Source organism: Podarcis gaigeae (assembly GCF_964106915.1).
Source record: "Podarcis gaigeae genome assembly, chromosome: 6".
NCBI classification, from domain to species: domain Eukaryota; kingdom Metazoa; phylum Chordata; class Lepidosauria; order Squamata; family Lacertidae; genus Podarcis; species Podarcis gaigeae.
Window position 1 is genome coordinate 45,942,356 of NC_139682.1, and position 19,985 is coordinate 45,962,340.

At 46.7% G+C, this 19,985-nt stretch overlaps 2 protein-coding genes across 2 annotated transcripts in view; both read right to left on the minus strand.

Annotated features, from left to right (window-relative positions):
- Positions 1–19,985, minus strand: part of ETV7 (ETS variant transcription factor 7) — a 741,840-nt gene that overhangs the window by 502,866 nt on the left and 218,989 nt on the right. The window lies entirely within an intron of this gene.
- ITPR3 (inositol 1,4,5-trisphosphate receptor type 3) overlaps positions 1–19,985 on the minus strand; it is a 97,347-nt gene that overhangs the window by 14,863 nt on the left and 62,499 nt on the right. Inside the window, exons 23-46 of the mRNA XM_083744902.1 lie at positions 19,753–19,882; positions 18,859–18,916; positions 18,460–18,625; positions 17,843–18,007; positions 17,283–17,351; positions 16,872–16,997; positions 16,434–16,556; positions 15,652–15,852; positions 14,161–14,412; positions 13,314–13,439; positions 11,931–12,056; positions 10,668–10,788; positions 9,376–9,560; positions 8,839–8,987; positions 8,001–8,109; positions 7,113–7,203; positions 6,231–6,400; positions 4,781–4,955; positions 3,703–3,887; positions 3,382–3,582; positions 3,074–3,184; positions 2,592–2,687; positions 1,293–1,394; positions 403–489 (exon numbers count right to left, since the gene is read on the minus strand). Of these exons, the coding sequence (XP_083601028.1) occupies positions 403–489; positions 1,293–1,394; positions 2,592–2,687; positions 3,074–3,184; positions 3,382–3,582; positions 3,703–3,887; positions 4,781–4,955; positions 6,231–6,400; positions 7,113–7,203; positions 8,001–8,109; positions 8,839–8,987; positions 9,376–9,560; positions 10,668–10,788; positions 11,931–12,056; positions 13,314–13,439; positions 14,161–14,412; positions 15,652–15,852; positions 16,434–16,556; positions 16,872–16,997; positions 17,283–17,351; positions 17,843–18,007; positions 18,460–18,625; positions 18,859–18,916; positions 19,753–19,882 (3,324 nt within the window). The remainder of the gene's footprint in view (positions 1–402; positions 490–1,292; positions 1,395–2,591; positions 2,688–3,073; positions 3,185–3,381; positions 3,583–3,702; positions 3,888–4,780; positions 4,956–6,230; positions 6,401–7,112; positions 7,204–8,000; positions 8,110–8,838; positions 8,988–9,375; positions 9,561–10,667; positions 10,789–11,930; positions 12,057–13,313; positions 13,440–14,160; positions 14,413–15,651; positions 15,853–16,433; positions 16,557–16,871; positions 16,998–17,282; positions 17,352–17,842; positions 18,008–18,459; positions 18,626–18,858; positions 18,917–19,752; positions 19,883–19,985) is intronic.

Sequence of the window (19,985 nt, forward strand, 5' to 3'; positions counted from 1 at the left end):
AAACAGACTTTTTGCCAAAATGCTGATGTAGACAGCTTCACTACCTCTGCAGTTTAAAAAAAAAAAAATGCTTGTGAACATTCCATGGCATAAATGTTTCTCGATCACAGCCCTTGATTTCACTAGCACAAAACATCTCAAAAGCATTACAATAGTGTTTTAATAAAATCCTTTATAAACTGTCAAAGTAGCAATGTCCTTAGTTAACATCCTTATGGATTTGGATCATTGAAGGCTTGTGTAGCTTCAACATCTCCACATTTCACCTCATGGGAAAATGTAAACAGATGAAAAATTAAATTATGGGAAACAGCTGCAGAACTGTCCCTTACCAGGACTGACGCAATATGTCAGCGGTACTTCCTAAGCACCTTCCTGTTTCAATAAGGAGCATACACATACCATAGAAGAGATCCCTTCCTCCTCCTCCTCCTGAATTCGTTTCACAGGTTTTAAGAGATGCTGGAGCTGCTTGTTGTGCCGAGACAGCTGAAAACGTAAAGAAAACAAACAATGAATTGCCAGAGCCTAACAGCTGACTACAAAGTCATTTGTGGATAGGTGAAAGCTTGTTTGCTTTGAAGCCTAATATCACTCAGTTACAATCATTTTAAAAAAAAAGTCTTTGCATCAGTGCATCCTTTCAGAATGCACATCACCAGTTCAACCAAAAGTAGCGCTTGTGCCCATCATTTGGACAGGAACATTGGGATGCTCCTTGCTGGCAGGGCTTTCCCACCAATGATGGCGCAACCTCCACAGCAAAGGTTAGGAGAGCCAAGCCGGGCTGGGTGGAGGGATACCTCCATCACATCTAAACTCCCTCCAGCACAGCAGATTGGGTTTTTTAATTGCTCTGCCCATCAGTTATACCATTGCTTCCTCCTCCCCATTTAAAGGTTTCTATGGAGCTGTGGGATGAGAGTATGGTAGACACACACAAAACAACAACAATGTACTTCCTTGATCTGGGTTTGTGTGGAGAAAGAAGGAATAAAAACTGAAGGGTAAAGCAGATTTGGGCTTGAAGAGAGAACAAAACCCCAGATGTCTATTTCTTTCCATTGGAAGTGTGTTGTATTGCAAGCGGGTCAAGACTGCAGCTCCATCCACCTATCAACTGAGGCTGAAATCTTCCAATGTTGTGCTCGAGAAACTATTTTAATTGGTCTGGGGGGAGAATGTGGGAAGAGTAACCCTTTCTAATCCATCCTTCATCCTCAAGGGCACCAGGGCCTAGGAAAAGGGAAAGGAATCTTTATCAAGCAGTAAAGCATTCATACAAAGGATACCTGTAGGGCTAAAATGTAGATGTTGTGTCCAACTTCCCGAGGAGAAACATCAGAGTTCTCACACTCTTCTTCTTGAACATAGGCTTTCTTAATGACATCAACCTGTGAAATATTTCACACATAAGTCCTGGTCACTAAAGCAGGAATCTGCTACAGGCAAGGCTATAGCAATAGCATAGTAAACAGGTAGGCTTGCCGTATGAGCAGAGAATCTGCTATTCTGTGAAGAATTTGGTGTCCTGAGAATTACAGCTTTCATTTTTAATAAGAAAACGCACAGCCTTCCTGTTACTAGCTCTTGTAGAGAAACGGACTAAAAATCTCAGAATCCAGAAGGGTTGAAAATAATGCCCTGAGTCGTTTCCCCTCCCACATAGATGCCCCATCCTAGAGTCCACAAATTACAACCCACCTCACCAACCCCTTATTCCATTCTAGTCTTTGCCAAATGTTTCCAAGTAGTATGGAAACCAAAGGGCAGCAAGGCAAATGTTCAACTGACGAGCTAGTGTCTCAATTTTGACCCTACTGTATTATGGTCTCTGAGCAAACCTCTGGTTTGTGAGCTGATGAAGACCCTTCCAGGCCTATTTACTGAGTGTGAGGGATCTCCCGAGGCCATGTCCACTCTCCTCAGGTCACTTCTCCTGTTCCCATGCCATGTCCCTCACAGACCCTGCTTCTCATTCTCCTTGAGGGCTTTTGCCTGGCTGGAATGTGTTCTTGGAACTGGGACAGTGTGTGCGGCTTGTCTTGTTGGAAGATGGAGATAAGTGGGTACAGAAACCTTGGACTTATGCAGAGTCACATCCATTGCTCTGCATACTCCTGCCTCAAACTCTACCCACCATTGGCATGAGGCTTCCAGAATGTTGCCAGCAAGGAAATGCAGTCCTCAGGCTGAAAAATGTTCCACACCCCTGCTATAATCTATTATTCTCTTGGTCCCTCTGCTGAATTTGCCAAGGAGCAAGGTAGAGCTGGCATATTGTTTGAAGAGTGCTCAGAGATGGTACCCATCTAACATGGTGCAGACTGAGACCAGTTACTTAGGAGCAAATGGATTCCACGTACGTGAAGTAAAACAGGTTATATTTCTACAAGGCTCTGTCAAGAGGGAACTGCAAAGCTGATAAAGAGGAGGGTGAGAAGCTGCTTAAAGGATGGGTGTCCTATATCCCAATTGTGCTCCACACAATTCCAGGTCCCCTTTATTTCAATAATGATTTGAAGTGCAAGAGATCTCTCAAAAGCAGGAAAGACCACACAGAGCTATCCCAGCCCTCTCAACTTTCTTACCAATTCCTGAGGCCGAAGGCTGATGAGAATCCGCTCGGCATTCTCACTGTCATGCCTGCTCTCCATCAGGGCCAGCAAAAGCTTGGAGGCATTGTCCTTATAACAAACAAACAAAAAAGCTTCAACACACATGGTTTCAACACACCATGTATCCAGAGCGCACTCACTCTGCAGAAGATCAATCCTCCATCAAAGCTACAAGAGAAGTCAGGACTCCAAAGGGATGAGGGAGAGCAAGGAGGAACCAACACACAATATGATTGGGTGGGCAGTATTTGAGAGGCAGGAAGTGGAAGAAGCTTGGTGCATGCAAAACCATGTTTTGGCGCAAAGAGCTAGAATGATCACATTCAAATACGTTCTAGCCTGACCATGAAATAATTGCATGCAGGAAGTCAACCTCCAACATGAAGCATCTCTTGCCATCCCATATCTCCCATCCCTCCCTGTCCCATCACCACATTTCCAGCCAAGCCATCTACCTTTAGCTGAAGAACCAAGTCCATTCGGTACTTGCAGAGGGGGCTGATGTCATTGAGGATCAGGGCTGTGATGATGTCTATGCCGTTTGACTCATGGGTCACAATGCAGCTCTGTGGGTTAATACAAGGGAGTTACTCAACTGGCTCACAGCCGACTCCAAATCTCTGCTCCTATTCAAATGCTGAGACATAAAAATTGATGCTCTATCCAGCATCTCCATATTCTGAGTGTGTGAATCAAGGTGAACTCACGATTTCACTGGATGATGGAAGCAATGCGATTTTATCCACAAGTCAGTTGGGGTTACCTGGTTCTCATGACAGGGTCCCTGGCAATATTCTGTCAGTGTCTCCAGAGTCTGGGTGATGAGGGCCACGTTGTATTCATTGATGTAGAGGCCCAACAAGCCCAGCCGTCCTGTGGTACTACCACACATAATATCCAGAAACTGCAGGGTTTCACACACCAGATTGTAGTTGGTTTTATTGTTCTGACAGCGGAGGAAGTTCTGTAAAACCAAGAGCAGAGTTTAAGAGGCATCTCAGTGGCGGGCAGCTTTTCAAAAGCAGACATAACTTGGATATGAGATATGCTGCAGAAAGGACCCATTTCAGTGCAGGATGCCCACCTGGAGATCCCGGTTGTGATTCTCACACAGCAGCTGCAGAAAGCGAAGAATTGGCTCCATGATCAAAACAGACACACCCATTTCATTGCTTTGGCTTCTATCCCTTGCATCATGGCCAGTCCGGAGCCCTACACCCATTGGATAACGGGATGGGGCGCTGGGCAGCATGAAAGATGTGACTCGTTCTGCAAGGAAATCAACACTTGGTTACTGGCTTAGCATATGAGCTGTGGCAACCTGTCTGGAAGGCCTAAAGCCAGTCTGTCTGACTCTTCAGAAAAAGGACCCCCAACAGGCATCCCCCTTTGTTCCACTGAGCCTTTCCCTTCCTGTAAGCATCACCCAGCAGCTCAAGTGATGACACTCTGGAAGACTTGGCCACTGAAGACTTTGTTATGTGCTGGCAGAAGGCTCACCCATTTGCTATTGTGGAGCATGGCTTCTACAGGGAAGCTGAAATACCATGTGGTTTAGGCTGGCAACAGTGACACACACCAAGGATCCCTGCCCCCAGTAATTAGGTGTTTCCCTAATATAGTTATTGCCAGTCTGGATGACAGACAGCCTTTCACCTAAGCTGGGTGTTTCCTGGAGCTTTAGTTTATTAAGGACCAAGTTAACCCTACACTTGCAGAATGCTGAGGGAGCTGGCTTAAAGATTGATGGAGATAAAAAAAATAGTACCCATACTGTTTCTCCGTGCAAGGAACCTTTATTTTCCCATGGAGGGCTGCATTCCTTCAGGGGTAATCTATGGGGGAATGCTTGCTGGTGATGGGCAGGGCCAAAGTCAGCGTGTGGGGGAGTGGGGTAGAGCAAAAAGTGGTTGGGGCACTTCTATCTCTCTGTCTCTCTCCTTGTCATCCACATGAAGTTGAGGGTTACATGTGACCCACAAGCCATATGCTCCTCTCTGATGTCACAGATCCCACATTTTTCAAGAGGGAGTTACTATTCTTCATTTGGGACTCCAAGGGTTGAGAGAGATGTGGCCATTTTTAGAGATTCTTGCCAAGAGCATTTGTTGCTTTCCTAGACAAGCTCTGGTGAGCCCAGAATAAACTGGGTTTCCACATACCTTTGCTGGTATGGTCTGGGGAGTCTTTGTCCTCACGAGGTTTGTTGCCAATATCGCTCATATTTACAGTCACTGTAGACTTGACTTCCTGCTGAGCTTTCTTCATCCGATCATGCAGAACTTTAAAGAACTTTTCTGACTTCTTGTCACCCGTCATCAAGTTATAGAATGATTTCTTCAGAAAGGGTGGGAGGAACAGGGAAGGGGTTAGACACTTAGTCCTCCGTTCAGGCTTCCAATAAGCATTTGGGAAGCCGTTGCAAAAGAGCAGGGTGTTGGATTAATGGGCCTTTGGCCTGATCCAGTGGGGCTCCTGTTAGGTTCTTATCCTGCTAGGACCAACCATTTCTTCCAAGGCCATCTGGATTACCTTTAGCAATCACAAGGTCTTCTGACAGGCAGCTCAGGTTTCATATTACAATTGGGATCTGATGGGCACAACACAAAATTCCTATCCTGCAGATTTCCACAAGCCAGACTCATACTAAATTAACATTTTCCAGATTGTATCAAGAAGGGGAAAAAATAATGACTACAAAGAAAGGAAGGATACCCAGCAGAGGAAGTCCATGGTTTGGTCTGCACCATCAGATTTATAATATGACATCATGCTTCATCAACAATTTCCCCCAGAGGAAAAATCTTAAAATCTTACAAGATTTATGATTCATGTTATAGTGGAGGAAAATTATAATCCCATCGGCTTTTCAAAAACTGTTAGAAAAGCTTAAATTAGAACAAAGTTGGATATGCGCATTTCAAAGTTAGTTATGCCCAGATCAGGTTTCTAAAATAAAGGAATGTTAATGGTAAAGTCAAATGTTGTCACAACATGCTATTTTAAAGATGCACAGTAGAGGGAGCAAAAGTTGTTTTAGAAAAACTATTACAGTCATACCTCTAGTTACATACTGCTCTGGTTACGTAACTTTCAGGTTATGAACACGGCAAACCCGGAAGTGTTTACTTCTGGGTTCGCCGCACGCGCAGAAACGATCTGCACACTATGCACAGTAGCAGCGCTCTACTTATGGACTTTTCAGGGTGTGAACAGCACCCCGAATGGATGGCGTTCATAAGCAGAGGTACCACTGTACTACAGTTAGGCATCTCAAGGGTACGATTTTAAAGAAATCTGGCTAGATGTCTTACAACTCATTCCTTCTTCCAATTATATAGTCAACCAACTGATGCAATATGATTTTTTTAAGGGTTAATTCCACCAAACATGTTTTGTGCTCGTTTGCTGGGGCACCCAAAGTCGTTGCCGCAGGATCACATTACACCATGGGACGGTCAAATTTGGTAGCTCTGTCCCTGCCACAGTTGAGATATGTACCCCACAGTCACAGTATGGCATTAGAAGTTAAACTGAATTTACACTAGGCAAAAAGTGAGCACTTGGGTAGTTATCTGAACTTAGGTGGAAGCTGTCGCAGCAGACACAAACCTGTATCTCTGTGTTGCCCCCGTCCAGCAGCCGTATGGCCAGGCGGATGCTTTCCTGAAAAATCTTCTCATTCTTGGTGTTCATGATGAGGTCAGACACCAGCTTGGTGGCCCCTTCTCTGTCCAGCCGGCACTGAATGGCAGCAATGACTGACCAATCCTGATCTTGGCCTGTAGGCAAAAAGAACATTAGGGGAAGAAGGAGATGGAGGCAGCCAAACAGCTTAAAAATCATAACTTAACAAATACAGGGAAGAAGGCTAATTCAATAGTTAATGTGTCACCCTCAGACATGGAAAAATACGGTGCTCCATTTAATTACTACCCTCGGGCGGTTTATGTGACTTTGGCCCAATCAAGCACAAAAAGATGCAAAAACCACTGATGCGATTAAACTGTATGAAGGGCTACATATCAGCTTAAGTAGCTGGTGATGGTGAATAATTTGTATTTGCAAATAGTATTTGCTACCATGGCTCCTCTATCCATCAGTTTTCTCTCTGCTTGGCCAGGGATAATAAACAGCCCCCTGGTTCACAGTGATAGCTTTGAAGAGCAGAAGGTACGGCCCAAGGCTCAGTGGTAGAGCACATCTCCTGCACATAGAAAGCCCCAGATCCAAGCCATGGCAGGGCTGAAACCATGAGAGGGCCACTGCTAGTCTGCACCAGGAAACCCTGAGCTAGATGGACCAGGAGTCTGGCTCACAGTAAGCTGGATGCAACCAACATGTGCACCTTCAAGAACATCTGAAATGCCCATCCTATATCTGTGTCCTGCACACCTGAGTGGCAGAAGATGGATTTAAGGGACTCAGAGAAGGGATGGGGAGAAAATGACACAAGAATGAGGAAGATGAAAGCCAGAACTGCAGACCACTTACCAGTTCCAGAAGGGTCAACAATCTCCCCTTTGGAGCCAGACCTCTTGGTTTGCAGATAATTAGACAAAAGCATTTTCCTCAATGTGTTTCCCTGGCATGAGAAAGAAGTGGGAGGAACTGCTCATCATGATCATCATTATCTTTTGTATTTCAAACCATAACACAAAGTTATCTGGGTGGCTTACAGTAAAAAAAAAAAGAGGGGGGAGAAAGGAAAGAAATATAAAGCATAAAAGCACAAAGTCAAAATTAAATAAGTATTTAAAATAAATAGAACAAACAACACCCTCTAGGATTAAAAACATGGATTAAAAAACTGAGAGGCCCAATGACTGGTTTAGGAGGCTTAGGTAAATAGAAAGGTATCCACCTGGCACTCAGAAGTTAACAAAGATGATGCCAGGCAATCTCATTTGAAAAGCTGATCCATAACAGTGGTGCCACTACCAAAAAGGCCCTCTCCCTGAGAATTACTCCCTTACTTTGTTTAGAGGAGGCACCTGGAGCAGGGCCTCCAAAGAGGACCCTAAGGTTCCTCTTACCAGTTGGTAAGTATGAAGAAAGCTGACCACTGTAAGGAACAAGATGCTGGACTGCATAGACCTTTGGTCTGAGCCAGCAGAACTCCTCCTAAGTCTTTAATATTAATGATCCATTTCATTCAGACTCTCAGTGAATGAGTTACACTCTGTGAAAGAGCAGTGACTGGACAGTTTTTGTGTAGTTAAGAGATGCAATGCCTTGTTATCAAGAAGGGGGATCCTCTCAGAACGCGGTAAAACAGGCCTGGCTCTTTGCCCAGAAAGCCTACCAGGGAAAACAGACTGAAAAAGTGAGTTTGCTGTGGAGGTACCTTATATGTGAGCCCAAACCTCCTCAGCCACTCACCCTCTCTCCATATTTGTTCCTCTTCATCAGCATCTGCTGCAGGGTCCTCAGCACCTTAATGCAAAGCTTCTCCTCACTTTCCATCAGGTCTTTGGTGTGCTGGACCAATCTAGCAACACAAGAAGAATTCCTCTCATTTCCACTACCCACCCACAAGGAATGTTACAAAATACCAAGGACCCCGTTCCTAACTAGACAAGTCCACAGGCCACATCCGTCTTGCCAACCAAGTCTCAAAGCCTTTAATTCTTTCATGCCAGCACTTTTTATCTTCTCCTTCCAGGAGTAAAAAGTAAAAAAGGTAAAGGACCCCTGGGCAGTCAAAGGCAACTATGGGGTTGCGGCGCTCATCTCGCTTTCAGGCCAAGGGAGCTGGCGTTTGTCCACAGACAGCTTTCTGGGTCATGTGGCCAGCATGACTAAACTGCTTCTGGTGCAATGAAACACCATTTACCTTCCCGCCACAGCAGTACCTTATTTATCTACTTGCACTGGCATGATTTTGAATTGCTAGGTTGGCAGGAGCTGGGACAGAGCAACGGGAGCACATTCCATTGTGGGGATTCGAACCACCTACCTTCCAATCAGCAAGCCCAAGAGGCTCAGTGGTTTAGACCACAGTGCCACCCGCTCCCAGGAGTAGCCGGCAGGGCATGGCAGTGTTGCAGACCTGGCCTCTCAGCAGCATCACCAAGATGGCAGTACCAAGATAGTGGGGGAGGGCAGCAGGGAGATTGAGGCAGTGTAAAAGCCCCACTCACATGCTACCCTAACCTCAATGTCACCACCAACCTGTCCCAGATCACTCTCCAGAATCTGTCTTCCAAGACCCACTTACTTGGAAAGGAAACCGCCACATTCGCAACGCTGGTAGGCTTCCGTGCCTTCCATGAAAAGCAGTTCTGGGCGGTGCAAGACGTCCACCAGGACTGAAAGTTCAGCTTCGACCAGGGGCTGCAAGCGCTCCTCCAAGGAATTGATGATGTCCTGGAAAAGCACAGTGTCGTCAGGGCAAAGCTAGATGAGATTATGCTGCAGAAGCGTGACATTTGTTACTGAGCGCAGAATTCAGCATCCTGAATATCTTGGCTTTCGTAGAAAAAGGAAGATGCAAATTTCTAGTTCTGAAGCCTGCAAAGAGAAACCGGAAAATGTGTGGGCACAGCCAGAGGGTAGGATATCAAGTATACGAAAGATCAGAGCTCCCATTTATGCAGGCTTCAGAAAGGCTGTCACCTTTTGGGTACACAGAATTGGGAGTTTCCTCAGAGTGACGTTCAGATTTTTATTTCTGACAGAAGAGCACCGTAAGCCCTTCCTTGGGGAGAAGCACACCCTGGATACCTTCCAAACAAGACCTCTTCTCAGTCCCTACCTGCAGCTTCTCAATGATGTTTTTATAGTCCCACTGGTTGGTTGTTGCTGATACCCGAGGAAAAGTGCGTGAGGCTGTCTTGTAGCTAGAGGCGTTCCTCTGTGCATTGCTGATGGAGGCGCTGTTCAGCAGGGAGCTGACGTGGGCATCAAGGTCCATGGGTAACGCAATGGAGCGGCTCTTGGCTGAAAGGAGAGAAGGCTTACAAACAAGGAAGGCGCCTCAAGGTACACCCAGGGAACCTGGGTGATATCCCACAGCCCTGGTTCTGGCAGATCACCCGTGCCAAGCCTTCTTTGAAGAACTAGTAGACCCCATGTTGGAGACCACAGTTGGCCACCACTGATAGGAATTTCAACCATGCAAAATCTCAGGTGCCTAAACTGCAAGGAGAGAAGATCTGTAGTCCATCCAAACCAGATTACTGAAGGATGTACCGTATTTTTCGTCCCATAGGACGCTCCGTCCCATAGGACGCACCTAGTTTTTTGGGGGGGAAATAAAGGGAAAAAAAATTTCCTTTATTTCCCCCCCAAAAGCAGGTCGGGGAAACCAAACCAGGTCGAGGAAGGGCGCTGCACCTCCCTGAGCTTGTGGGGCTGGCCGATGTCTGCCTCAGGCGGCAGGCTGCTATCCGCAGCGTGGGGAGCCCTGCGGGGAACCCCTGCAGGGCTCCCCACACTGCGGATGTCTGTCCGGCGCGCGGGGTGCTCTGCTTCAGGGTGCTCCGCCCGCCGGGCAGCAGGCTGCTATCCGTAGCGTGGGGAACCCTACAGGGAACCCCTGCAGGACTCCCCACGCTGCGGATGTCTGTCCGGCACGCGGGGCGCTCTGCTTCAGGGCACCCCACCCGCCGGGAGGCAGGCTGCTATCCGTAGCGTGGGGAACCCTGCGGGGAACCCCTGCAGGACTCCCCACGCTGCGGATGTCTGTCCGGCGCGCGGGGCGCTCTGCTTCAGGGCGCCCGACGCTCCGGGAAGCAGGCTGCTATCCGCAGCCTAGACAGCCCTGCCTGACCTCCTGCAGGGCTGCCCAGGCTGCGGATGTCTTCCTGAAGCCTGGAGAGCGAGAGGGGTCGGTGCGCACCCACCCCTCTCGCTCTCCAAGCTTCAGCGAAAGCCTGCATTCGCCCCATAGGACGCACCCAGATTTCCCCTTCATTTTTGGAGGGGGAAAAGTGCGTCTTATGGGGCGAAAAATACGGTAAGTCTGATGGCTTTTTCTCATGTTGACTTCAGGGAACAAAGCCCAGACAGTCCCCCTGACTCACTCAGCCCAAGACAGTTCCTTACCAACCATAGCCAGCGTGCGAATGCAAGCTTCTACTGAGCCCTTGTGTTGCTGCTGTAGCCAAGGACACTCCAAGAGCCTCGTGGTAGACTGGAGGAGCTGCACCACAATAGTCTGGTGGGTCTGCAAGACAGGTGAGGCATTTAAGGGGAATGTTTCAGCACATTGCTTACACTGCTGTATCAGCTTCTGTTTGGATACAATGAGACGAGGGGACCATGAGATTAGATTATAGGTGATCCACAGATCCTGGAGTTTTTAAAAGAATGTAACAGCAGCTGGGGAGGCCTGAACAGGATCAGGGCTGTGATACTGGGGAAGGGTTAACCCTTTCCCTCCATACCATTTTCCCAAATCAAAATTGCAAAGTAGCAGTTTAACTCACAGAGGGAAACATAAAAGTATATTTTCCCCACGAAGCTAGCAGCAGCAGGTGGGGGGGTGAACAAACAGGATTAGGGAAAAGGTGCAGGCAAAAAGGGAAATTAATTTATTTTTATTATTTTTATTATTATTATTATTATTATTAATACCCCGCCCATCTGGCTGGGTTTCCCCAGCCACTCTGAGTGGCTCCCAACAGAATATTAAAAACACGCTAAAACATCAAACATTAAAAAACTTCCCTAAACAGGGCTGCCTTCAAATGTCTTCTAAAAGTCAGATAGTTGTTTATTTCCTTGATATCTGATGGGAGGGTATTCTACCGACTCTCCACAGACCTGATCTGATTTTGCTCCCCTCCCACCAGCTGTATTTACATTTAAAAAACAAAGCAAGGTACCCAATCATGGATCTCCCACTGACTCATCTAGCTACCCTTGGAACAGCAGCTTATCAAATCAACCTCTTACAGTGGTTTTGTTTTTCGATTCTAAACCTGAGTTGAGGATCCACTCAATTGCTGATTGCTATCCTGATTCAAGTGGGAGTGAAAGAAAGAATGATAATATAAAGTGTGCAAACTGAATCCTAATTTTTAGCTATGGAGAATATTCTACATCTGCTTCAGCGGGTCACATTGAGCTTCTCAAATACCTTTTTAGCCGACAAAGTATAGGCCAAGCCAGGTAGCATTCACCTTATGAATGCATCTGTCCCTCAGAAGAGAAGGGAAAGGCATGCTACAGCTGGCCTATGTAGACACAGAATTATACTGCAAATCTTATTCCTTAGAAGTACTGGGACCAGTGACATCCTTCCCAGTTCACAATTATGGTTCTATGCTGGAACGGATTCGAGAACCCGAAGCTACCCATTTGTACCTGTAGTGAGGTGCTGTTCTCAGAGAAAGGAGAGCTGAAGAAAGCATGGATTGTGTCCAGCACCACAGTGAGTACATACTTCTCCAAAGAGGGATCCGCCAGGCGCTTCTCACGCTTCTTGCACACCTGTGGAGATGGAGATGAAGAAACAGTACTTCACTTTTCAAAGCACTCCTTCAACATTATCTTAGCAATCCTAACTACAACCCTATAAGGTAGGTCAATATTATTATCCTCCCATTGCAGATAAGAGGCTGTGGTTGAGTGGCCTCCTTCAGGCCACCTAATGAGTTTGTGGCTGAGACAAGTTCTCAGTTTGAGACTCCTCAGCTCATGTTTTTAGTGCCACCATTCCACCAGAACTGTTGAGGCAGTGGATTATAGCTCACGGGACCAAAAAACAGAGCATAGAGATAATATTTCCAGAGTTAGATGAGTCCAGGTGGCATCTGTGAGACAGAAGACTGGCATCTCCTTCCTTAACCCCAAAGTCAGGGAACTGTGCAGAGTTTGTCTGTACCATGAATTACTAGTATTCTGTAATAGTAGGCCCTGGCTTGGGAGTTCCTAGCCTTGGGGCATACTGCCAAGCAGGAACAAATGTGCATTGCCTACAGTCATAATGGCACAGTATAATTTGAGGAAGCAATTTCTCATCAGACGAAACACAAGGACAATAAAACAGCGTCCTGCTTGGAGGACGGCATACCAGCTCCAGCACACTGAACAGTAATGAAGAGCCAAGACCATCTAGCTCAGCATTCTACCTTCCAGCTGGCCACATGCCAAAGGGAAGTTCACAAGCAGGGCATATCAGGGATATCTATTCCCTCCTGACAGCCTCCGGCATTTGGTAGCCAGAGGTTTACCGTCTTCAAACTCTGAAGTCATGCTGGCTATTACAGCTAATCCATTTGCAACTGAGCACAAAGAAAATACAGAGCCCTGTTTTGTTTTACAGCGCCCCAAATGAAAACTGTAATCAAAAACACATTGGGTTCCATAAATTATATTTAGTGCCCCTCTGAGGTTCCTTCTGCTCATTCTTGCATTAATGCCACCCTGCCTTTTTCATCATGGCTAAGCGTCACTAATAGACCCATCCGTCACATGTGGTCACTAAATCCCATCGTTTTTGTTTTTGTTTTAATAAAACAGCTATTTTTGCTAATGGCCAACAAAGCACCTTCAGCAATGAATTCTACAGATGGACACTTCCTCCTTCCGCCAATTCTTCAGCTAACTAGCTGTTGATGTAACTGCCGTCAGCGAAACATCAGGCTTATGCTATGAGCAAAAGGACTTCCTTTTCACAAAGGGCAGTGGGAACCTCTCTCCCTCCTCCCATTATCCCAGCCTCACTATTTAGGTACCAACACTTGCCCTGGCCATATCAAGAGTGAAGTTCTCAAACAGCGTCCAGATGTGGTTGCTAGTATAGATCTCCTTCATCTCCACCTCCGTGTCCACGTAGCAATGGTTGACAAAGTTGACGTAAGCAATCTTCACCTGAAAGAGAAGAAGGGATGGGTCAGAAGCCCCTGCTGGTGTGGGATGAGAAGAGGCAAGGCAAGAAACCTCCACACTTATCCTTTCAGACTTCATAGGAGCATCTTTGTTTATATTGTTACCCCCAAATTCTTCCCTGAAGCCCCATCCACATCTGTACAATAAAACGGAAAAGGGGGATTTGAACCAAAAAAAGGGGGGCTACTTCAGCATCTAAACACTCTGCTGCAAAGAGCAAAGGGTGATGAAAATGCATTCTTACAACTCCATGATGAAGAGTAGACTTCCTGATGGCCAAATGAAGCTTCCATAATCAGATGAATTATGCCACCGCGTAGCAGTTACTGGAGACCAATAGCAAGAGACAAATATTGCCTTCATGCTCTGCTTGCTGGCTCCCCAGAGGCAACTGGCTGGCCAGTAGGAAGCAAGGCGCTGGTTTGATGGACCCCTGGTCTGATCCAGAAGTATGCTGCTTATTGTTACAGTGACTGGCTATAAGGTCGCCCAGTGGGTATCATGGCCGAGCAGGGAATGGTTCATGTCTGACACTATCCACCACATCACACTGCGGAATAACCATCTCACATGCATTGGAAAAGCAGATTTTCTTTGTTTGGACTCTCCCTAGAAGGGCAGCAACCTGGAATACAGCAACAACCACAAAGCCACAGCCTTTCAGTGCCTGCACCTCAAGCAGCTGCCCGCATCCTGCCCTCACCTCCGTGATGCAGTCTTCGTGAGTGACCACTCGTACCACGTCCTCCAAGGGGAGGAGAGAGGTGCACTTGATTTCTGTGTAGACGTTTTTGCCTTCAGCACAGGCTGCCAGCAGATCCACCAGAGAGATGTGGTACATGAGGGGGCTGTTCTCCTCTACTCCGTCCCGGGCTGCTGTCATCATCTCCAACATGTTGGCTAGGGAGGCCTTATCGTTGTAAAACACCACCACGTCATCCCCAGCATTGGTCAGCTGTGGGAAAAGGATAAGGAGGCTAAGCAACACAGCCTAGAAAGAACAGTGGCTAATCTGTGGTTCTCTAGGTGTTGCAGGACTTCAACTCCCACCGCCCCTGAACATGGGCCATGATGATTGGGAGCAATGGAGTCTGAAGCCCACAGGTTCCCCATCCCTGCTCCGAAAGGTTGGCAAACATCTGCAAAAAAAAAATAGTCAGTTTTGAGCCCCTCTCCATCCCCACTGCACCCCTGACCAGCTGTATATAGGCTGTGGTAGAGCTAAAGAGGAGTGCCTCATCCAAAGGAGAATATAATTCTAAGGACCTGAGATACAATGAGAGGATGGCAATTTTACAGCACAGCAGTCACTGTGATGGCATCTCCTGGATGGGAAAGTCCATCTTCCTCATTGCTAATACACTAAGTGTTCTGTTTTTTTCTCTCGTATAATTTCACAATCAGTCTGAAGAATGAAGCCCAAGCTGGAAAGCTCATAGTCTCAGGCTCAATAGGGATCAAGCCATATACTTGGGTCTGAGAGATACCTGAGAGGTAGGGTCAGCACTATAGCTAGAGGTGGAGCTCAAGATCCTGGGCCCCCAAATGATCACCCAGAAAGCAGTAGGTGATGGTGGCAGCTAAACAGTCCCTGCATCAGCACTTGGGCTGCACAAGCAAACATGCAACCCAACAAGGTTGATACTGGCATTGATGCTGGTCACCACAGCGCCTTCCTTACTTCTTTTTTAAAAACCCATTATAGTCAGACAGCAGCTATTCAGGCCTGTGCATTTTTACAGACGCTGATGATGTTGTTATTACCTTCCTACCACAAAATGGCGCTTCTTCCCTTCCCCCCAAGCCAAGTCAGGTTTTTTCCTTCTATGAGATTGTAACTGCATGTGCCACAGGCCTGGTACTTCATTAACCCAGGCAGAAACATGCAGCTTGACGCTTTCCCCCTCAAATTACGGGAGAACTGCAGGCAGGCGATTCAGTTAGGGACTGAAGGAAGCCTACACTTGAGGCTGCCTGATTTACCCTACCAGCTTTAAACCCCAATTTCCTTACTGCTAGAACAGGACTTCCCATAATCTCCTTGTGTCGTGATCTGTACCTCACCTCCTCCCTCTTTTTGCTCAGCCAGAGAGAGAGGAAGAGAGGGGAGAGAGAAAGAGAAAGAGAAAGAGAAAGAGAGAGAGAGAGAGAGAGAGAGAGAGAGAGAGAGAGAGAGAGAGAGATGGAGCCTCACCTCAGTCATGATCATGTCCTGGCACTTCTTGATGTACTTGCCCTCAGCCTTGATGATGGTGTGCAGGAAGTCCAGGTACTGCACGTGGCGTCCGTGGGTGGCCAGACAGTGGATGAAGTGCTGCAGCACCGTCTCGTTGATCTCAGAACACAGCTGATAGTTGTTCAGGAAGATGTGCTGCATTGTCTCTGCTTCCAGAAGCTGGCACAAAGAAGAAGGAAAGGTGAGGCCTCAGGAGGCACAGCAGATGTCGCTCATACCTATATCTGGCCTTGATCGTTGGCTTCTTGGAACATCTTCCAATTTCTTTCTTCTGTCTGCTCGGTGTCTGATTAGGACTGGGAAGACCAAAGCTCATATCCCCACTTCTGAGGGATGTTAGGACGGTGACAGCCTCAGGCTAACTTACCTCACAGGGTTAAAAACAAGGGAGGGATAGAGAACCATGTAACCCACCTTGAGCTCTTTGAAGTAAAGAAATAGCATAAAATAAACAAGATCCCATTTTTCACCCATAGTTTTTAGGAAAGGCCTAGACAGGGTTTTCCAACTGTATCCTCACAGCAACCCTGTGAGATTAGACTGGGATAGTTTGGGCTCCATGGAGACATGGCCTCACAACCCAAGTGGGGCAATGAAACTACAAGCCTCTGTTGTAAAGTCTGTATTGGCTGAATCTGAACAGAAACAGGAGATCTACAGGAAATTATATCTTGCATGGTGCCTGCACACAACATTTCTTAGCCCCTCCCCCCATTTATTTCACTTGCTCCTTCTCTTACCCCAGGGGTGAGGAACAAGCTGAGCTGCTTATGGAGGAGGGCCTGGTTTTCTTGGTTGCCAGCACAAAACTTCTGCAAGAACTGGTGGGTTAACTTCAGGATCTCCAACATCTTGGTGTCACCCTGTTCACGGAGAATAAAAGGTAGGTCCCTGGTGCAAAGTCTTTAATATACCTTAATTTGAGTAGACCATGAGTGGGGTGAAGTGGCATCAAGATCAGGGGACACCTGTGTGGGACACCAACACCACCAACCTGGAGCTCTCCCCTTCTCACCTCCTCGCCACACCCTACTCTACCCCACTGCTGGCTCCCCCATGCCGCTGCTGACAATCCCACAGATTTAGAACAGCATTATCCCCATGAGATCTCCAGCAGCCCAGCACGTTCTGCTCTCCTAACCATGACTGCCACTCATTCATCTCCTCCTCCTCCTCACCTTCTCATAGGGGATCTGCAGGAGGTCCAGCATCACTTTGTGGGCATCCATATTCTTCAGCAAGCGCTGCTGCTTCTTTCGCATCTGCTCACCAACCCCACACATTTTATTGAGCCGTTCCAGAATCTGAAGGAAAGCAAGTTGAAACAAAACATAATCATAAACCACAGCCCAACAGGAGATGAATTAGTGGTAGAAAGCAACTAGCAATCTTACCCCTGATTCTAGAGAAGCAAAATGAGAGGTGCCCTCACATGCCTCTCCAGAATCAAGGGATGCTGCTTAGCCCAAGGCATATTGTGTCTGTATGGATTAATTGCCACCCCAACCTTCCTCCAACAAGCTCAGGACAGGGTTCTCCACTCTTTCCTCACAACTTTCCGAGAAGGAATGTCAGGTTCAAACGCTTACCCCTTTAACCAGCTGGTAGTTCTCACTGCTTTTTTCTCCAGGGGTCCCAGGCTCCTCATCTGTGGTACGCTGGGGAGGGGAAGGAAATAAAACTATTCAGGCACTCTTGCAGCAGCTAATGAAGTAGAAATCCACCCTCGTGTTTTCTGCGAAGCCTGCTCTCCCTTCACAGCAGTCAAAAACCAGGCTTTCCTATATTGTACACAAACTAATCTTTTAGGTACATATTATGCTATAGTGTAATAAGCAAAGCCAAACCTGATTCAAAGTGACTACCTTGCGTCGTTGTTACACACACACACACACCCATTCCTAATTGAGTGCTCTCCTTTTCCCATCCACTTTTTGTCATAGATACTCACAAGAGATCCAGGATTAGCAAAAGCTCCCTGTCGAGGGGTCACTCAGTGGCAAAGCAAACGTTATTGATGAAATAATGTATGGAATGTTCTCAATCCAGGCTCTTGATTCTCATTCATTCATCATTCAAAGCACACCCAGACTTTGAACCAGCAATGCAGAGGTGCTCCCTGCCTGCCCCAGAGATGCTCCAGCTCTACCTCTTTCTTCTCCTTTTTTTCTCCTTCTTGTCCGTCTTCTCCCTTGGAGCTGCCCTTCTTTTCCACCCAGAGCTCAGACTTTTCCACCATCATGCGTAGTTTATCCAGCTCTGACTTGATCACTTTGTAGTTCTCAACATCTTGAGCCGAGATCAGCAGCTGAACCTGCATTGAGATACCGTGAAGAACATCTGCTGATGCTGCTGGCTGTCAAAAAAAAGAACCAGGACGACGGCCTAGCTCTGTTAAAAGATAGCAAATGAGACATGTATCTCTCTCAGTTTGTTCAAGGGTTCCTCAGATGGCTATGATGCCTCTAATCATGAAATTAGTGTGTAACATAGAATGTGTGGAGGCACACACTGGCCCCACACTGATCTCAGATGGATGGGAATCTTACTGGATCAAGCACCACCTGATGCACACAGTACCAAGGCAATGCTTGTTCCCTTCACAGCTAGGTCCAAACAAAGTGAAGCAACAGGGGACACACAGATAAGCACAACACGCCAACCAAGTGGCCAGTTCCATTGAGGAAGAATTGTAAGACAACACTGAAAGGAAGCAGATGTAGAGGACTTGCTGGCTGGCAGAAGTCACATGGCACAGAGCGTTACCTGCTTAAAGGTGTGCAGGACCTCCTGCCTCTGGCTGAAATGCTTGAAGAGGAGCTGAAGGGAACCTGAGACAAGTGGGGGGTAGTCGTGCATGGTCAAATGGATCAGCACCCGAAGGAACATCCGGCCTCCTTCGTCATCGACTTCTAACATGCTGCTTGTTTTCCTGCCGCCAAGTTGAAAAAAGGACATCATATCCAACACCAGTTTTGGAGTTTCAATAATGATTTGCATGCAATAATCCTGATGTGTTGCATTATCTAAAAAATATATTTTTATGGTAGCTCCTAGTGATTCCTTCTCTCCTATGCCTACACTTCTGGCTATGAACAAAGAGATGCTCTTTGAAAAGGGCAATTGGGAGCACTAATAGAAGAGCTGGAAGTGACAAGAACTTACCCAACCCCAAACATGGCTTCAGCCTGCTCGCCTATCCGGTCCAGGTTCATTGCTGCAGCTGCAGGAAAAGGAAATGCATAGGAAGTGAGCAATGCTGTGAACCATTAGGAGACAACTCAGAGATGATAATGGGGAATGTAAATAAGAAAGGAAGGGGAAACTAATCATCTGATCAGCTCCAGATTTCTGACCCTGTCATCTGTCTCTGTCTCAAAGGTGGGGAGCCACTTTTGTCAGGACCCAAATGTAGCCAACACTCCATGGACCACTTTGACAGGCAGGTGGCCCACCTTTCAATCATCTGATTTCATATGACATCAGATGCATCCTGTGAGGTCAGGCATTTCCTCATCAGGTGCAGAAAACCTCAAGCTGCAGAGGAAGAATAGGGATTCCTCCTTCACAGCTGCAGCTTGAATCTGATACTTTTAAAATCTGATGCCCCTTTCTGTTGCCATGCAAAGGGAGATATTTGCAGCTGTGGCCTTAATTCAAAAAGCACCAGATGCAAGCTAGGGTTGCAAATGGAAAATCAGAAGTGCACCCAGGCATGGGAAAGATGGGCATGATTCACCCTAAATGCCTAATAATAATAATAATAATAATAATAATAGTTCCCCACCATTGCTTTCCTGTTTAGAATGCAGATGGGGAATCTGTAGCTCTCCAGATGTTGCTGGATTCTTATCAATCACAGTAAGCATGATCAATGGCAATGTATGATGGGTGTTGTAATCCAACACCATCTGCAGTGTTACGGGTTCCATTGATCTGCAGGTAAAAGTCTAACACCTGCCTGCTTTTGTATTGTCTATTAAAGCAATATGAAGTTAGAGAGGAATCAATGACACAGTTCAAGTAGGTAGAAAATACAAGGGAGGTGTAGGAGATTACTTGTGGAGTCAAAGGCTGGAGCTGTTCCATCAGCTCCACTGTCCTGCATGGGATAGACCTCTACAAATTCTTTCTTGAAGACAGAGAGCAAATAGGAGATCCTGTAATCCAGACGTACATTCAGGATGAACTGAAGAACAGAGAGATAATCAATTAATCCAATTTGCACACCTTTCCAACCTTTCATCATCACTTTCCCTTCTTAAGCCCCAAGTCAAGAAAAGGTCCATCAT